At 52.6% G+C, this 18,066-nt stretch overlaps 3 protein-coding genes across 3 annotated transcripts; all 3 read left to right on the top strand.

Annotated features, from left to right (window-relative positions):
- Positions 1 to 2,791: 2,791 nt before the first annotated feature.
- HER10_EVM0011837 (uncharacterized protein) lies at positions 2,792 to 3,682 on the top strand (the record flags this gene model as incomplete). The annotated part of the gene is made up of 1 exon (XM_035481254.1): positions 2,792 to 3,682. One exon carries the CDS (start codon positions 2,792 to 2,794, stop codon positions 3,680 to 3,682), a length of 891 nt encoding a protein of 296 aa, XP_035328553.1.
- Positions 3,683 to 4,753: 1,071 nt separating this feature from the next.
- Positions 4,754 to 5,785, top strand: HER10_EVM0009880 (uncharacterized protein; the record flags this gene model as incomplete). Its single annotated transcript, XM_035479352.1, has 1 exon — positions 4,754 to 5,785. The coding sequence occupies one exon, from the start codon at positions 4,754 to 4,756 to the stop codon at positions 5,783 to 5,785; it is 1,032 nt and encodes a 343-aa protein (XP_035328386.1).
- A 6,001-nt stretch (positions 5,786 to 11,786) lies between these two features.
- Positions 11,787 to 17,770, top strand: HER10_EVM0001306 (amino acid permease). The gene is made up of 4 exons (XM_035471061.1): positions 11,787 to 15,977; positions 16,082 to 16,362; positions 16,443 to 17,220; positions 17,278 to 17,770. The coding sequence occupies exons 1-4, from the start codon at positions 15,617 to 15,619 to the stop codon at positions 17,457 to 17,459; spliced, it is 1,602 nt and encodes a 533-aa protein (XP_035327593.1). The 5' UTR covers positions 11,787 to 15,616; the 3' UTR covers positions 17,460 to 17,770.
- The last annotated feature ends 296 nt before the right edge of the window (positions 17,771 to 18,066 follow it).

The raw sequence follows: 18,066 nt of genomic DNA, 5'->3' as shown, positions 1-18,066 counted from the left end.
GAGAAGTCCACGACTGAGGCTCCGAGGTGGTTATGGAACAGTCCCAGGCATTTGGAAAATACCCTCGGACTCTCAGTCGTGGTCATACCTCACCAAAATCCTCCTGACAGATGGTTGAAAAGGCAAAGTAAGTCTTCCTGCAACCAAGTTAGCGATGCACACAATCGAATGATGTTGGATGAAGACGGACTAGTCTGGTATCTTGGAGCTGGAAACAAGTTGTTTGAAACATCTTCTTCGCAGAGATCTGGAACGCCTCCTCCCCCGCCACCCACATATGCATGCCAGCTGGTGGGCAGTGGGTAGGTGGAGGAGGAGGTTGGATATTCGAGCTTCTCAGTCCTTGGAACATGGATCGAACTCAAAGCTACGGGCCCTTGAGTGGGTGATTGAGAGCAACCCCAGTGTAATGAACAGCTGAGATACGCAAGCCTGGGCCTGTAGCTTTGAGTCGAGAACCATTCCATAGTCCAGAGAAAGACCTTTGACGATTGAGGAGAGTATAGTTCGAACAGGATTCTTTGGATGGTTGGAGCGCACAACGGAGGGTCCCGTCGCGTGGGAGCTCCTCCGTTTGCTTAGAAATATCCAAGACGGGACTCTGTAGAGCGGGTTAGAAAAGAGATCATGCAACTGGAAGACGCTTTGTTCATGATGGAGGCCATGTCGAGAACAAGCGGTCACATGATAGACAGACTGAAGGCATGGGTATCACCTGGCCTTCGATAGGGCAAAACACGTGTGACAAAACAGACTTGGGAGAGTGAACCTACTGGAACTGGAATTCCAAGTTCTGGCAGCGCCAGTGATGAAATTGAAACGCAAACCATCGATTGTAACTGTTGCTCGTATCTTGTTGATCGTGTCTTATGATCGTTCCCAGACCGTTGTGATTGCCGGGGTAAAAATTGTGTCATCCACTCGAATAGAGCAGTCGGAACTAGTATCCTTCGTCAATCTTTGCATAATCTTCCCCAATTGCTGGAGGCCGTAGGGCACTCCAGTTGTGGAAGCTTTCTGCACTCATGACGTTAGTAAAGCTCACAGAGCAAGGTGCGGAAGATGGCTCAGCTCACCTTTCGAACAGTTCTCTTTGAGAGAAAAATGATAGGCCGCGCCTATATGTCAAGCGAGGCTTGCCATCGTCATGAAAGAGGCACTTCAAAGACTCTCAGTGCAGAGGATGGCATCCAGGGTGGATAATTCCAGTCGAAGCTGGTGAAAAGGGTGGGAAAATTACAATTGAAGCTTTGTGAGCAAAGAAAAGAGAAGAGAAAATTTTGAATTTGTGGCAGGGTTGGATGGGGAAAAGAGTGATAAGGTAGGTAGGCAAGGAAGGGAAAAGAATATTCACTGCACAGAATGTGGGCAAAGGTGAATGGTCAGGAATATTCACGTCACGTGCTGAGGGTTTTTTTTGATATTCGTGGCATGGAAGGAGGAAGGAACAGAGGGAAAGGTGAAGAAAGGTGCGATGGGTGATTGCGAGGCTTGCTCTTTCCAGTACAGGAGGGTAGACATGTGAAGGTACAACAGCCCTGGTGTATCTGCCTCACCTGAGTCCATCATGAACAGTGAATAACGTGAAGCTACGCTGCTGTTAGGGCCAATTTAATTTTTTCAGTTCTAGGTGCTTTCATTTTGATGGTCGATTCAACCCAGGAGGGTAGGTATTCAGCTTGAAATGTAGTTTGTAGACGAGTTTGGTATGTAGCTTACCTGATGCTGTCTGCGTTTTCATATAAGTTTATACGCTGGTCTTGATTTCGGTCTATTAAAAGCAACGACTTCTCGCAAAGAATAGATTCGATTTTCAAGGTCCTCGCATAGTATATTCGATACTACTCCACGTCTACCCCTCGATCTTCTAGGGTACACTTCATAATTCGGAATGACTGCAATGTCACACGAGGACTAGGTTCTGACATTTCAACTTGGTCATATCCCGTTTGCACAAAAGTGTAGTGTCTAACTTCGATGCTTTCATCTTTCCAACGCTTGAACCTCAAGGTCCGACTGTGTGATTGGTAACGTCCTGTTGAGGATACAGTACATGTGTTGGATGATGCATCGTAAGTGTTTTCCGGGCGTGGCAGAAAAGCCATCAAACATGACGGTATTGTCAAACTATCATGGCTGGCACATGATACGGCTACCGTTATACCAAAGCGCTTGAATTACCTGTTGGAAGAATCCGAGACTACATGTGAGGAGAACATGAGCACGACTTCGAGGCACAATGAGCCCGACGCCGGCGCCAGAATTCTCGACCGCCGACAACATGCCGTGGCCGGGGCGGAAACAATCCACCGTAATATGACCAAGGCAGAGGTTTGGTGAGAGAAGACACAGAAACTTCTTTGAACAACTCCTTTTAGCAGTGATCAATGTATCTAAGCGATGCCGAGAGACTTCCGACTTTGGCAAGACATCTACATCGGCTCAAGGATGTCACCTCTCCTCCATAATGATGGATCTCACCAGACTCTAGCCTGGAATCATGAACAGAATTCAGTACACCCTGTCAATGACACCAAAAACGACCGACTCAGAAGACTGCTTTGTAATACGTGGAATATTTTCCGGCTACTCTCAAGAAGAGGTAGCCACAGCGCGGAGAGTGGGACCAGAAGATCGCGGGAAAGAAATACCACTTCTGGTTCACGAGGTAAGCCACGCCGAAGCGTTGACGTGGTACATAAATCTAAACCCAAGTCCCGACCAAGATGAACACCCCAAGGCTGAATCTCCATGTCAAAATCCCTAACCATTCTCAAACCAGCCCAACATAATGTCCTATACCTCAATCACAATCATCGTCTCGCCCTACCACGTCGGCATCCCCAATCACCGCGTCGGCACCGGCCCCCACCGCATCCTCTCCCATGGCCTAGCCGACAAACTCGAATCCCTAGCCCCAATCCACTTTGTCAACATCGGCCCCGTAGACGACTTTGAAGGCGAGATCGGCCGCACATTCGAACTCCTTCGCCGCATCTCCACCGCCGTCTCTCAGGCCGTCGCCGTACACTCCTTCCCGCTTGTCCTCTCGGGGAACTGTTACGCCAGCACTGCCGTAGCAGCAGGTCTCAACGCTTCCATACCAGACTTGAACCTGCTGTGGATAGACGCGCATGATGACCTGGATACTCCCTCGACAAACGAGAATGGGTATCTTGATGCAATGGCGCTGTCTATGGCGGCTGGGATGAGTTGGCATAAGTTGATGGAATCCGTGCCGGGACATCAACCCTTAAGTCTTGATCGGGTGGCGTATTGCGGCCTGAGGGACGTGTCTGAGCTGCAGAGGAAGACAGTGACGGAGGCTGGGGTGGACGTTATCTGGGGCGACGCGAGGACTAAGGTAGATTTCGCAAAGGAGCTAGGGGTGCTGTTGGATCGGAGGAGGTTTGCGAAGACGCATATCCATCTCGATCTCGATGTTCTGGATGAGTCGTTGGGGAGGGTGAATGAGTTTCCCTCTCCTGGCGGGTTGGATGGGCAGGATTTGATGGGGTGCTTGGAGACGATTCCGAAGAAGACGAGCCCGGCTTCTTTGGTCGTGTGTTCTTTTAATGCAGAGTTGGAGGGAGGCGATACGGTGGCAAGACTTGCAGTGAAGGGAATTGTGCGCTTTGTTGAGGGACTCGTTCAGACCGAGGTCCTGAGAGCAGCCTCATGAGAGGTCTTTGTCTTGAGTCGATCAACTGATACCGAGGGCATCCAGGCTTATATTCCAGCTGCCAAGCAGGGGAGACCATAGAGGCTCAATAGTGTGGTAGTCCGCGTCAAATATCACTGATAGCAACTCAAAACCTTCATTTGCATCGAAGCAGGAAACACATCGAATCGTGCCAAAGGTGCCATCGGCCCAGGCGATTGGTAGTGAGCCTTGTGCTCCCCCCCTACGTAAGGTACTGAATAGTACAAGGTTCAGTCAACGTCAACGCGAAAAGCACATACATCTGCCGCATCTCTTCTCGGTGTCCGTGAAGTCTTGAAGTCAAATCTTGTGAGACTCCCAAACTCCAGGATGCACTCACGGACGGGGAGAAATTCTCCTGACAGATTACACTTACAATCACGTTTGAACTTGGCCCAGAGTAGAAAGCAGTTCATAGACCTTAGAAGATTAGCCATGATACACTGAGATTTTGACATCGATGAGGCTTCCACTCCCATCCTCAACCCCTTTACAGGCTGGCGGGAGCCCAATCATGTGAGATTGCGGAGAGCCAAAGCTGAGAGCCACGGAAGCCCCGACTCAAACGTGAGTACTAACTCATGAGACGTTCCCTCTACGTTCCCTCTACAAAGACGTTGTCTAGATTTGGGCATTGACAAACCATGGTATACATCCAAGGTCGCCGATCACCTCCAAAACACCTTGGCAACTAACCTTGAATTCTAATCTCTCAGCACAAAGGCCTTATCGACAAGCTGTCACAGTTTCGTGCTTTTACTCTCATGTCCCATTGACCAACAGAGTCTCTTGTCATTACCTCGGACCTCATGTATGTCCCAGTATGGCAGTTTTCTGCCACCAGTGATGGCCGTGCGTATCCGAGAGCATGCAGGCGGCTTCGGATGCCGACCTCGTGGCGGTCTGACAGGCTGCAGCCACTAGCGCCGCGAGCCGCTCATCAAAAATAGACTGGCCCGTTGTGAGATATCTCAGTGGGATCTCTCATAGCTTCATCGCCCACCAGGGGATGCGTGAATACTTCCTATCGTATCAGACAGTCGGCAGATCATGCCTCACGACACTGTCATGACGCGGCGTGAGGACAGCCTGGATGAGCCCATATACGCACAGTACAGGTTCTCGCAGACAGTGCCCTCAGGGCAAGGCATCGCACCGCACATCAGACTCCTAAGTATTTCAGAAGACATTCTCGCGACGGTCCATGGCGAGCGCGATGTACTCATTTGGAACGTCAAGCTCAACTCGCCTCCTCAGCGCATCGAAATCGACATCGTTCTCGACCACATTACGGGCATTGCCATCTCTCCGATAAGCAGTAATCTTCTCGCGCTAACTCTTCGATTGGGGTCCAAATGCGAGGTCTGGACGTTCAATTGGGCAGACAAAACCCCCGAGGCAATGTTCACGACGGGATCGGACTTTTACTCACCGCAATTTTCGCCAGATGGTCGTCTGCTCGCGTGGATATCGGCCGGCTGTGTGGACGTTTGGGAAACAATCATCAACACGCACGTCCAGACAATCAGCGAAGGCAAGAAAGTGACCAGCGGCCGGCCGGTTTCCAACTTCGCATTTTCGACGGATTCAAGTCGACTCGCAACGGTGGATCGGTCGGGAAGGCTGGCTAACTGGGACGTCGCAACATGGTCGTATATCGGCGACTCGAAAGCTCAACCGGCGATGGACGCCAGCGGGTGGGAACCAGTGCAACTCGTCACAGATGCCAGGCGTGTCATGATGGTCTCTCGCAGTGTAGACGGTGAAGTTCCGCCAAGGTGGAGGCTAACAACATGGTGGCCGGGTAGCGGTAACAGGGCGGACCTCGAGATGGACGGATGCGTGTACGGTTGCGTTCCTGGAAATTGCGCATTCGTGGCGACGGTGCAGTCGGACGGAGGAAAGCTGCGAATTCGAGACGCGAACAACGGTATGTGCTTCGACCAGTCGACCCAAGGCATAGCGAAGCGCGGCAAGACACCCTCGGTGGTGATGGGTGGTATGGTGATGAGTGGAAAGATTATGGTGACACAGATTGCCAACGGAAGGACGACGATATGGCAGTTGGTGGCCACGGAGTAGGGCTCGAAGCGCACGACGGCGCAGACGCGACTCGCGAAAGGGCACGATGTCTTGGTTGGGGAGGAAGGGTTTGCACCAAGATATGCACCAAACCGAGCAGAGCCCGATAACGACGAGAGACGGGTATACTACGTATATCGTGGGCTCACGAAGTCGCTGATTCTGGGCAGCAAAGCGAAATCTAAGCTCGAAATAGGCCGGGGGGTTGTCTTGATTTGGCCTAGTTTTGGGAAGAAGATGTGGGTTTGGAGCCTGCGGCTTCATTTCACTCAAAATCGAACTTCAATTTCCATCAGGCAGCGTTCACAACCATCCTGCTGAAATGGCGCGTAACTACTGTTGTTAGGTCTTGGTGTTAGCTTGCTGTTGTTGGAGACTTTTACTATCCCTGATCTCCTGTATTTGTAGGAAGTTGCCACACACACCCAACCCTCTTTGTCTTCGAGTCAGACCGCATCATGTCTGGAGAACAGAAGTCTATGCCGCGTCATCACCGTGATTTGCTCGCTTCTGTTCGCGTCTTAAAGATCAAGACACATGGAAATCCCACAAGAGTGACAAGACCTTGGGTAACAAAACTCCAGGCGATCTGAAAGAGGTTCGGTGCTGACTTGGGCCTTTGTCACTGGCCCCATTGGGAGAAGAAATACGACCCTGAACATAGCCCGATAGACAAAGGAATCTCGTATCATTGTTACTCATTTTTGCATCGTCCTCCTGCCACCAATACTGGAAGAATATGGCCAGAAAATGATTACAAGAACCAATGCTGCGTCAGAAGCTTCATAAAGCGGATGGCCGTCATAAACATCTGCCTATTTAATCCCACTTGAAGTTGCCACGCTTCCTGGGGACTACCTTAGTGAGGATAAGTCAAAGTTATTGCTATGTATGACATTGGGGTATCTCCAATATATGAAACGAATGCCTAGGTCACATCACTCGCTGCCGCATACTTGATATGTCAGATCATGGGCCTTCTTGCGAGGAGAGGTCCGATGGCAATAATCGATGAGTGAAACTCTATTCTAGGGCTGTTTCGAGCTGAGATGTTGTACAGCTCTTTCGCTTCCCTGCTTCCATCTTTTGATTCTAGAATAATGAGGTGATGCAGAAGTCCGGATCCACTGACTTTCCGTTAGTAATTAACTTACTCAGGGCCGTCACGGGTCACTCACATTCGCAAAACCAGTTGGGCCATCTAAGTCCAGGGTCTAGATCTCATATTTGCCATACATGCTCCAACGAAGTGCATACGTCACTTCGATTGTACGTGAGCTGCGTGAATAAAACAGCATGAGAAACGTGAGATGCAACGGGAAAATTCCCAATTTCCGAACCGATGATCTGCACCTTCTTAGCTATCGGAGGACCCGTGAATGGCATGCCTTTTAGGCGTGCGTAGAACAGGAGAAATGTTGCTGCGTGCATGGATTCATTCAGAGAACGGAGCTCCTTTGGGTCTGCAGCATGTGTTTAGCAACCATCCGGGTCGACTTCCAGACCATCAGCAGTTCTTCATTAAGCTCTGGAAGTAAGGAATTTCCCAAAGAGGGGTTTATACTCTCTGTTCCAGCAAGACCGTCACATGTAAGTGCCTCGCCGCTTGCCGCTTTTTGTGCTCATGAAGCTGACATCTACAGCAACCTGTTCACAGCCCTCGACTCAGACACCGTACCTATGACGCTCTACATCAAATATAAGCTCCGTGTTCTATGGCTAACGTAACCGATTATAGCATAGCACTATACGGCGCCATCTCGCTGACCGGTACTACAACTCATCGGTTATCCGACCTCAGATCATCGAGATGATAGACGAGCGGGCAGAAGCCTTTGGGGCGGTGTGTGCAGCATCAGATACGGCAGACATCTACGTGAGATACCCGAGGTCACCCGCATGAACGTGGTTGCTGACTGTGCGTTGAAATATTAGTTTTACCTGCATGCATACGCTCTCGATTGTGTGACTGGGATGTTGTTTGATTCTCACACAACAGATTCACTTGTCGACGCTGGTGACCAGCAGATGGTCAAGCTGCTATCCTATGCCAAAACCCGAGAAGGTAGATTTTCATCAAATGCGCTTTAGAGTCAAGAAACTCTTTGGGATGCGTTCTTGACACTAACAAGTCTCGCAATCACCTTCTTGCACCATTATCTGCCCCTACTATCACCACTCTGGAAGGCCCTGTTCCCGAAGCTGGTCGACTGGAATAAGGTGGCAACTTTTTGCGAAAGTTTGTGCAAGACTCGTTGGAAACGGGAGACCACCCTGACTTCACCGTCGCACGAAAGCTTCTAGAATCGAGCCATGTAAGCAGGCCCCTGGCAGAAGCTGAATGCCTCGACCACATTGGCGCTGGGATCGAAACTACAGGCGACACCTTGCGTTGGCTCATTTGGGAACTCTCTCAGCCCCAACACGAGGGAAGAGTTCAAAAACTTCACAACGAGCTCGTCGAAGTATGGAATGACCGGCCTCTTCACGATCTGCCCTATCTCAACGCTGTCGTTCATGAGGGCTTGCGTTTATTTGCCCCAGGAACGATGTCGCTTCCACGTTACGCGTCAAAACAAGGTGCCTTCATTGATAGATATCTCATCCCCAAGAATACGATCGTGGCGTGTAACTCATTTAGCATGCATCGCCTGGATGAGAGCACGTTCCCGGACGCATGCCAATTCGTTCCCGAGAGATGGTTGGATTCGGAAGACAACACTGATCGACAACGTTTATTTTTTGCCTTTGGGCTTGGTCCGCGGACTTGCATTGGGCGGCAGTAAGCTTCAATATTTGATCCACGTTGAGTTATAGGTTCTTGGTCAAGGGGTGAATCGCTAACGCAATGTGCGCTTTGTAGTCTTGCTATGGCTGAGATGAGAGCTTGCTTGAATGCAGTCTACTCTAAGTATCGTACGAGACCTTCACCGGATATGCGGTCGAGTATGGAGATGGATGATCAAGTTCTAACATCCCGTCCTCGAGATCTGTGCTGCAAGACACAGTTCGTACCTTGGGGCCTGGAGGCGTGATTCTCCAGAGTGCCTTGATCACACGCCGTTGGAGACCACTGGCATCTGTTGCTTGGCAATCGGGCTGGCACAAGTAGAGAGACTTAGAATATGAGCCCTGATTTCGCGTGTACACTCAACTTCCAGAGATCTTCTCAACATTGGAAGGGTGGCCGAGTTGGTTATGGCGCCAGGTTAAGGCCAGCTTAACATCTATTTCCTGGTGGGGCAACCCGCGCGAGTTCGAGTCTCGTCCCTTTCAAGATCGACTTTTTGCATGTCGTGGAGAGACCGATATCCATTTTCCAAGAATTTTTTGGTGTGGATTTGGCGAAAATCGGTGAGCTCCGCCGATGCGTCTTTTTTGAGGTACGTACCTCGAGAATTGAGTTCCGTCTGCAGAAATTGTTAGTGCAACGGAACGGACCAGTAGATGGGGCAGAAACGGCTCAGAGTGGAGGCCTTCGGATACGAGGGACCTGTGAGAACTTTGCACGGGTGGGGCCGTCACCGACGATGTGCCGTGGACCAACCAGGGACGGTATTTCGTCGTGCACAGGCCACTTTCTCGCCCGATTCATCCCCGATTGTGGGTCCGGGCCTGGATTGATGTTTGCCCCATTCCGGACGTCCTCCGACCGGTCTTCCCAGCTGCTGTCGACTTGTCTCCACGCAGATGTTACACTCGCTGAAATTGTTGGAACGCGCCATCATTTCATGAAGATTGCGCTGCTGCAGCCTTAGCTTCGGGGGGCAACGGGGGACCCAAGCGACCCAAGGTCCTCAAAATACAGGAGCGATGGATGCTGCAGGCATGTGCGCACTGCGCAGCGCTGCCTAGCGCTGTACGGAGTAGTCCACTGTCCACTGTCTACTGTCCACTGGTCCAGAGGTGCAATGTACCGAGATGAAACGCGGCATTTTGCACTGAATACTGGGACTGACGAAGACATCAAGTCAAAGAGACATGTCGGAGTGGCAGAGCAATTGTCGAGACTCGACAGTTGTTGGGCACTGGCGGTCCTGTTCTTGGCCAATCGTTGCCGACCGTTGCAAGTACGCAGAACGCAAGTTTGTGGATTCGAGCCTCTTGGACGACATGGCCTTCTTCTCGTGCGGACTTGCTCTGCTCCGCAATACCTTGTCTTGCGTCGGATTATCCTACTGCTGCGCGTCCCAATTCCCTCTCGTAATCGTCAACCAGACCATATCGGTTCCTGGGAACTTTAGTCAATAGCTGGCCATGCGCAGCGCATCTGAGCGTATCTTGTCTTGTAAGATCACAGCTGTGTTGTTTGCTGCTCATCGCGATCGGCCCAGAAATTGGACGTCGGATGCTTTTCGCAGTCACCGACCACGTGAGCGGTGAAAGCAGTTTCGTCTCCGATCAATATGCTCGACGGATGCACATGCCGCCCAGATAAGAGTACGGCTTGCGACTGTCGCCCTCCAAATGGTGCCGTATCTTGGGGTTGTTTCCGAAGGTCTGGCCGCAGACTTGTTTCGTAAAGCTAACTGCGTCTTATCTTGGGCGATAGGCGATTGCTGTTCTCGAATGGCGGCCAGGCAACCAGGAGCGACAAGGGGTTCAAGGGGATTCCTCGGCGTCCACATTTCTATCCTTGAGCCTCGAGATAAGCAACCACAGCAGTCTGGGGTTTCGGTAGGTCCCCCACGCAATAATGGAGGAGGCCCCTTTCCGCCCCTACACCGAGTGGGCTTATTGATGGCCACGGTCAGCAAAGTCCCCGTAACGTATCCGATCAGATAGTCGTACATTGCGCGGATGAGCAGGTTGTCTTTCCCCGAGTCCCTGGTCTGAATGGTAAGCTACGCCGTATGCCTTACCGAGGCGGGTGATATTTGGCGGCGAGAGTCCTATCTTCGAGGCGCGCTGGCGCGGTCTGCGACAAGTTGACATCTTGGTCAGGAGACACTTGTGGCGTTATCAAATCGGTTTCCCGGCGTGTAGGCCCCGTGTTTGTAAATGTCGGGATAGCCATTGGTCTCGCTCAGTCTATACCGGATGACTTTTCTGGATTTGGGAAGACGTCGCGTGATCTGCGTAGGATCGATATTCCCGAGGGCTAAGAGTCGGTAGTTGGAGATGTGTTCAGGGCTAAACGTCGTCGTCACTCCTGTCAGGGCGGCCTGCTTGTCGGCCGCCTTCGTTCTTGCAAGTACCTCGCTAACAGGGTACAGAGTCGGTAGAGTCGGAACTGGTGTTTCTCTGCCTATCAGTACTTTAGCCTAGGGTGTATTGATGCCCATGTGCCGTCCAGCACGCTGTATCAAGGACCTGTTCCGATGAGATGTTGGTTGCTTCGTCTACTCCGCACAGGGCCATGAGAGCTTGTCTAGCTGTCATCGTTTCTCGTCTCGCTGGGTGACAAAACACCGTGAATTATTCGCACGGGTGGTGTAGCCGGCATAGAGCATAGCTTATCCGTACACACATAGGAGATATGCCTTGGTCTCGGTCGATGGCAAGGATTCAAGAATCAAGGATTGATGCAGCCGTAGTTCGCACCCTGCATTCGAGCTAACATGGCCATGTGAAGGGTAAGGAGTAAAGATCTTCGTCAATGGAGAAAGGGAGACTTTGGCGATAGCTTAGGAAAAGATGGAGGCGTTAGAGAGATGCAGTTGCCGCAAGGCTGGAGAGGATCCAAGGCGTCGGTGGAGGAAGGCACGGGGTGGGTCTGGTGACTGTCAGCCTTGAGGAAGCCATGATGCGAGGCAGGCGCGACGACGGAACCTGCGCACCTTCCGGCTGTTTCTCCAAGATATCGCAGAAGAAAGGAAGGGAAGGTGCGGTGTCCACCTTCTTGAGATGTACCTTCCCCTTCCCGCCCACTCCATCTGGACGCGACCACGTGCTTCCGATCCGACGACATCTTGCCGCATTTCTCAGGCCGGCGGTGGATGTCTGTCTCCGTAATACAGACGCGAGGTTCACTCCACTCAACTTCATGTCAAAATACACCAGCGAACGTGTTTCTCTTGGTCTTCAACTCCACGTCGCATCCCGCTCTCATCGACAGCTGTCGTGGTCTTGGCGCCTCTAAACAACCTTCCTCACTCGAAGACCTACAGCGGGGTTCCCAATTAGACGCCCTCCCGTCCTGGCCTACCTTACTCCCGACTCCCCCATGTACCTTGCCTTGCCCTCTCGGCTCTCGCATGGCCATCTGCCGCTGCTGCTGCTGCTGCACTGCACTGCAACGGAGAATCTAAACGCAGATCTCTTCCAGGGCAAATGTCGGTTCTTGGATGCTGTTGGTCACCGCCATGTGATGCCCTCGCTAATTTGTTTCCAGCTGCGGCTCAGCGGCACCAAAAATGTTTTGACGTACGGGAGCGAAGGATGAGGAGGAACCATTCTCGACACCCTGCGCGCGTGTCTGCGGGCGTTCGACCAGCCTTACCGAAGCCACTGACCAGGTACACCTATCTGTACGCTGGTATCCTTATTCTGCATACGAGGTCTGAATTCCAACGTCACTTCCTCCAAATGGCTTCTAGTGGTGGTTGTGTCGGGCTCTCCGGAAAGGCACTCGAACCTTTTACTTTGCCCGAATCATACGCTCTCTTTCGGGACTCCGCCAAGCAATTTGTCGGTCTGCACTCGGTGTGTTAAATCTCGCTCTCGCCATCCCCACTTGACCAGCGACCGTCATCGCGCGCGCCACACCCGCTTCCATCAAAAGCGAGGCGTTGCGCATTTTGCTGCCCTCGCTGTGCCTCATTTGAAAGCCATTGAGCTGATCATGATGCAAGGCTATCGATTTGTTCCATCATGCCATCTCAGCCTTTCCCCGGATTCGATACGTATATACGTATCGTGAGTGTGCCCCTCCTGTTCAGCCTGGCAGTGGACAGGGTCTCCAGGGTCTAAGGGTACCAATTGCGCCATCAGCGAGCCTTCAGGCTTCAGTGCAAGTGGACGACCCAGCATGGCGGGACAAACGTCGACGTCCTTGTCGCGTGTGCTGCGATCGGGTGTCATCCCCCCGGACTGGCCTGGCTTCCCTCCACCAAATGGCCGGGTTTGGCGCTGAGCCGGCTCGATACAAGGTGCTGAGGGAGAAATTTCTTGGCTTGACGACTCGTCTGTCTTTCCCATCAAGGAATCGACCGCTTTCCTCGCATCCCGACGACAAACATGAATGGTAGACTGACAGCCACCGACGATTGTCACCGACAAGTATCTCACCCGCGTTAAGCCGGCGCAGAGATACTCTTACGTACGACTCGGCTTGGCTCTAACTTGGTGCGGCAGGTGGGCGGATCATCACTGGAGTACCCTCTGTGACATCAGCACCTATTCAGGGCCTCCTCAGAGCCACTTCAGAACCACTTTCCACGGGAGCTTGCAGGCCTCACGATCCTAGTGGGCTTGGTTGTATCAGGGAATTGTTCAAGGTGTGCCCCCCGACCCAGTGTTGGCGCGCAGAAAGAGCCTTGGGATTCCCTGTGCAGGACGGGGGGAGCCCCTGTCTCTTCCCCCATCTGCTCCAGTCTCCTCCATTTTCCTCCATTTCTCTCCATTCTCTCTCCATCCAAGCGCGCCCACTTGGCTCACTTTTCAAACGCTCACTCGCTCGCTTTGCGACCGCCAACCGTGTCGTCCTCCACCGTCGTCGGGATCAAGACGGCAAGACGGAAGATTGAGAGACTCCACGACTCGCACCGGGCGAACCAACGGTCTGCATTTGCGTGGAGAGCATGCGGCGCTAGTCGGGCAACTGGGACCACAGCACTACGTCATTACGCATTATGTGCATTGAGCAGGTCGAGGATGAGGACTGATGGAGAAATGGATCATTTCTTTGCTGTCTCAGAGGTTGACGATTTTTTCGTGCTGCCGCCTCTAGGCATTCGGTCCCTGATTGTTTCCCCTCGACACGACGAGGATCATTAGACATGGAGCGCAAGCCGCAACCACAAAGCGCAACAACGTGGAGCGTTGGAGCCTCATCCGACGCCTCGCGGCTTCACGGCTCCTCGGGGTCATCCCTTTCGGCGCCGACGGGAGAGGGGAAAAGAGGAGAGTTTCTGAGGAGAAACCTGGAAGAGAGCGTTGACAAGGTCTCAATTCTCAAAGTACCTACACATTTCCAACGAGTACGGATAGCTTGATTATTCGTACATCGCCCCCAACCCACCCGTGCGGGACAACACACATGCGCAAGAAGCCGCGAAGAACACACGAAGAATAATGCCTCCATGGGTTCCTAGCGTCAGCTAGCGGACAGCCAAACCTTGACCACTTGTCGAACCGCGGCACTGTAGTGCGGGAAAAGGATTTGCAAAGTCTCAATGTCTCGCCATCCCGCCGCCACTCTCCAGGGAACTCTCAGGCCTAATCCAAGTCGTGCGACACACAGGCGCGGAGCAAAGTCCTAAGGCGCGCGGACCAATGTCCAGAGGGCCGCAGCCCAATCGGCTGATGATTAGGGATACAAGGCAGAGGAAATGCAAATGCAAATGCAAATGCAAATGCAAGACAGGCTGACAGGCTAGAGCCCAAAGTACCGCCGATAAATCCCATTTACCTTGGGTCGGGTGTTCCAACGATGGGCTCAATATGCTTTAGAGCTGCGGTCGATAGCGCGGGACAAATTACCGCAACCAGGCCCAGAGCCGACACCGTCTGGCTCTACACGCGCTCTTACAGGCTCACATGTTCGGCCTGGGTCTTGGCACCACACCAGATACGGCTGTTGCGAGCGATGCGATGCTTGAATGCTTCGATACGGCTGACGCTGGCCACATGCCAGGCACCTCAGCTCTATCTTCTCGGCCTTGCCTTGCACGGCGTTGCGTTGCCCTTCACTGTGCCGCAGGACGTCGTCCGTAAGCGAGAGAGAGAGCGCCCATGCCATGCTACCCGCGCTGACTGCCCGGCAAGTCTTGGGAGGTCAGAGAGTGTGGGCAACAAGATTGCTGTGGCACCGGTCGAATCCACCGGGGACCCCGAGTCAGACCAAAGAGGCCGCGAGAGATAAACAGACGCAAGTTGAGGGAACCTACGCTAAGAAACCCTTCATCGACATTGTGCGAGCCCGCCCACGCCCAACAGTGCACACGGCGCCTGTATCCTGTATGGGCAGATAGGTACAGGGACAGCACTGATAGGACGAGACATGCGACTACATACGGACGGACAAGGGGCTGAGAGGGGGGCAAAGGACATGGGCATGGGCATGGTGGGTGTCGAAGGTACACTACAACTCTTTGGGAGTTTGGTCCCGCAGCCCACGTCCACGTCCAATGAGATGGACGTCATTCACCCATCCCGGCGAACGCGACACCAAGGAGTGAGAGAGGAACCGACTGATAGCCCAGTACGGGACGGCACTGACTGGAAGTTGTACAGTGAGGAGTGAGGAGGAAGAGTGAGGACTGCCTCAACTCAATCGAGACCTTCCCTGCCGGCTGTTCTGGCTGTCAATCTGTCTCCGGCAGCCTGTCTGTCTGATTTGTCTCGTTTGTCTATTTTTTCGACCCTTGCCGATTTTTGCCTCTTTTTCTTTTCCTCCTTCCTTTTAAACTCTTCGTCTTCCCATCTCCTCGGCTCTGGAATACTTCAATTCCAGCTACACACGGCCGATCCTCCCCCAAAATAAACTTCCTTTCCTCTTGGCTTTCCAAATCACATAAGGTCTTCATTGTCCCTCATGTCAATTGGAAGAGTCGTCTCACCTTTTTAACCTTTCTCTCCTTTCCGGTCCTCCCTCTCATCGCCTCGGAGCCCGATTTTGGCTTGCTACTCGACAGATAGTGTGGTCAAACAACACCAAGGGCATTCATCATGGCGCATGTGCTCTCGCAAGACCCCGGTGCTCGCGAGCACGATCTCGGCTTCAACAAGGGCGATATCAAGGATGGCTACACTACCCGACCCTCCCGTTCCGACGATGGCGGTGCCGACAACATGCTCGAGTCTCTGGGTTACAAGCCCGAGCTCGAGCGTAATCGCTCAACGCTGCAGGTCGCCTTCATGTCCTTCGTCCTCGCTGCCATCCCCTACGGTCTTGCCACTACCATGATCTACCCCTTGGCTGGCGGTGGTCCTGTGAACATTATCTGGGGATGGCTCGGCGTGTCTTTGATCATTATCTGTGTCGCTGCCTCGCTTGGTGAAATCACCAGTGTCTACCCTACTGCCGGAGGTACTTTGCAACTTTTCTTCTCCGTCATGTTTGCCGTTGCGACGGCCGGCCGGCTCCGGAATTCGCCAAATCCGGACTTTATGCTGACGACTTCTCTCTGATAGGTGTCTACTACCAAGCTTTCATGCTGTCCTCTCCCAAATACCGCCGCGTAGCCAGCTGGATTTGCGGCTGGTTGTACGTTGTGGGAAACATTACCATTACTCTGGCCGTGAACTTTGGAACTGCTCTGTTCATCGTCGCATGCGTCAACGTTTTCGAGTCGGAACCTGGTGTCGGCGTCCTTGCTGGCGAGCCGTACCAGGTTTTCCTCATCTTCCTGGGTTTGACCTTAATTTGCAACATTGTGTCCTCGCTCGGCAACAAGTGGCTGCCCATCCTTGATGTAAGAATGCTTCTGCTCCCGCGTGCCCGGTGTTGTATGGTTGTGTGAAATGAAAGTATACTAAACTTTTCGTGACTTAGTCCGCCGCTATCTTCTGGACATTCGCTGGTGTCTTCGCCATCATCATCTCCGTCCTCGTCGTTGCCAAGAACGGCCGTCACGATGCCAAATACGTCTTCACCCACTTCGAGGCCAACTCCGGATGGCCCGATGGATGGTCTTTCTGCGTCGGTCTCCTTCACGCCGGATACGCCACTTCGTCCACTGGCATGGTTATCTCCATGTGCGAGGAGGTCAAGAAGCCCGCTACTCAGGTCCCCAAGGCACTCGTTCTCACCGTCTGCCTCAACACCCTGGCCGGTCTCCTGTTCCTCATCCCTCTCGTTTTCGTGCTCCCCGACATCACCTACTTGATCAACCTGGCTTCCGGTCAGCCCGTCCCCGCCATCGTCAAGGACGCCATGGGAACATCTGGCGGTGCCTTTGGACTCCTCTTTCCTCTCATCGTCCTGGCCATCCTTTGCGGTATCGGCTGCACCACCGCCGCCTCTCGTTGCACCTGGGCCTTCGCTCGTGACGGTGCCATCCCTGGTTCCCGCTGGTGGAAGGAGGTCCACCCCAAGCTGGACGTTCCCCTGAACGCCATGATGCTCAGCATGGTTGTCCAGATCATTCTCGGTGTCATCTACTTCGGCTCCAGCGCTGCCTTCAACGCCTTCTCCGGTGTTGGTGTCATTTGCTTGACTGCCTCGTACGCCATTCCCATTGGTATCAGTCTCTTCAACGGCCGCACCCACCTTGTCGGCAGCCCCTTCAACCTCGGCAAGTTCGGTGTCGCCGCCAACGTCATCTCTCTCGGTAAGTACACATTCAAAACGATTCTCATCATTAGGTACAAAACTAACTCTTTGACAGCCTGGTCTGCTCTTGCCATGCCCTTGTTCTGCATGCCCACCTTCGTTCCCGTCACCCCCACGACTATCAACTACGCGCCTGCCGTCTTCGTCGCCGCCTGCCTCATTTCCGGCGGATGGTACTTTGCCTGGGGCAAGAAGAACTACGCCGGCCCCCCTACCAACGAGGAGCCTGCTTTCTAAGCTCTCTACACAATTGAGCTCCAGGATGTCTGCGACGACCAAAGACCGAAATGTTTTTGGGCTTTCCAGCATCTTTGGGTCGAAAAAATTAAAGTATCGACAATATACACTTGGCAACAGTGTGCATCCGTATGGGTCTCCTGTGACACTTGGAAACAGTGAATTGGGAGCAATCCATTGGCAACATTTTGCTAAGAGGCGCCTATGGATTATGGCGCATCGGGCAAGGATACGAGCAAAAAAAGAGAGAGAGAAACGAAGGCGGTCATGTACATAGGAATGATACCCCCAGTGCTTGAATTCAAATTTTCAGTTACAAACATTTGTCGTTATTTGCTATTGTGATCTATCCTGCAAAACCGCTGCAGTCAATTGACCATCCAGGAAGTTTCCATGCTCCAACATCAACCAGTTATTGAAGCCATTCACAGTTACCAGTCCCAAATCTGCCAAGCCTTACCATCCAAGCGTAGAGCAGTATTGAAACACCACACCGCCGAGGTACATCCGGCCAAAAGCCAATCCTACGGCTTTCGTCTGATCAACAAAAGCCATTGCAGAGTTTACGTCCAGCCAAACAATCGACACTGTACTGGACTGTACAAAG

This window comes from Colletotrichum scovillei, assembly GCF_011075155.1.
Source record: "Colletotrichum scovillei strain TJNH1 chromosome Unknown Contig00010, whole genome shotgun sequence".
Lineage (NCBI taxonomy): Eukaryota > Fungi > Ascomycota > Sordariomycetes > Glomerellales > Glomerellaceae > Colletotrichum > Colletotrichum scovillei.
Note: the sequence above shows the minus strand (reverse complement) of the source record. Positions and strands in the feature narration are given on the sequence as shown.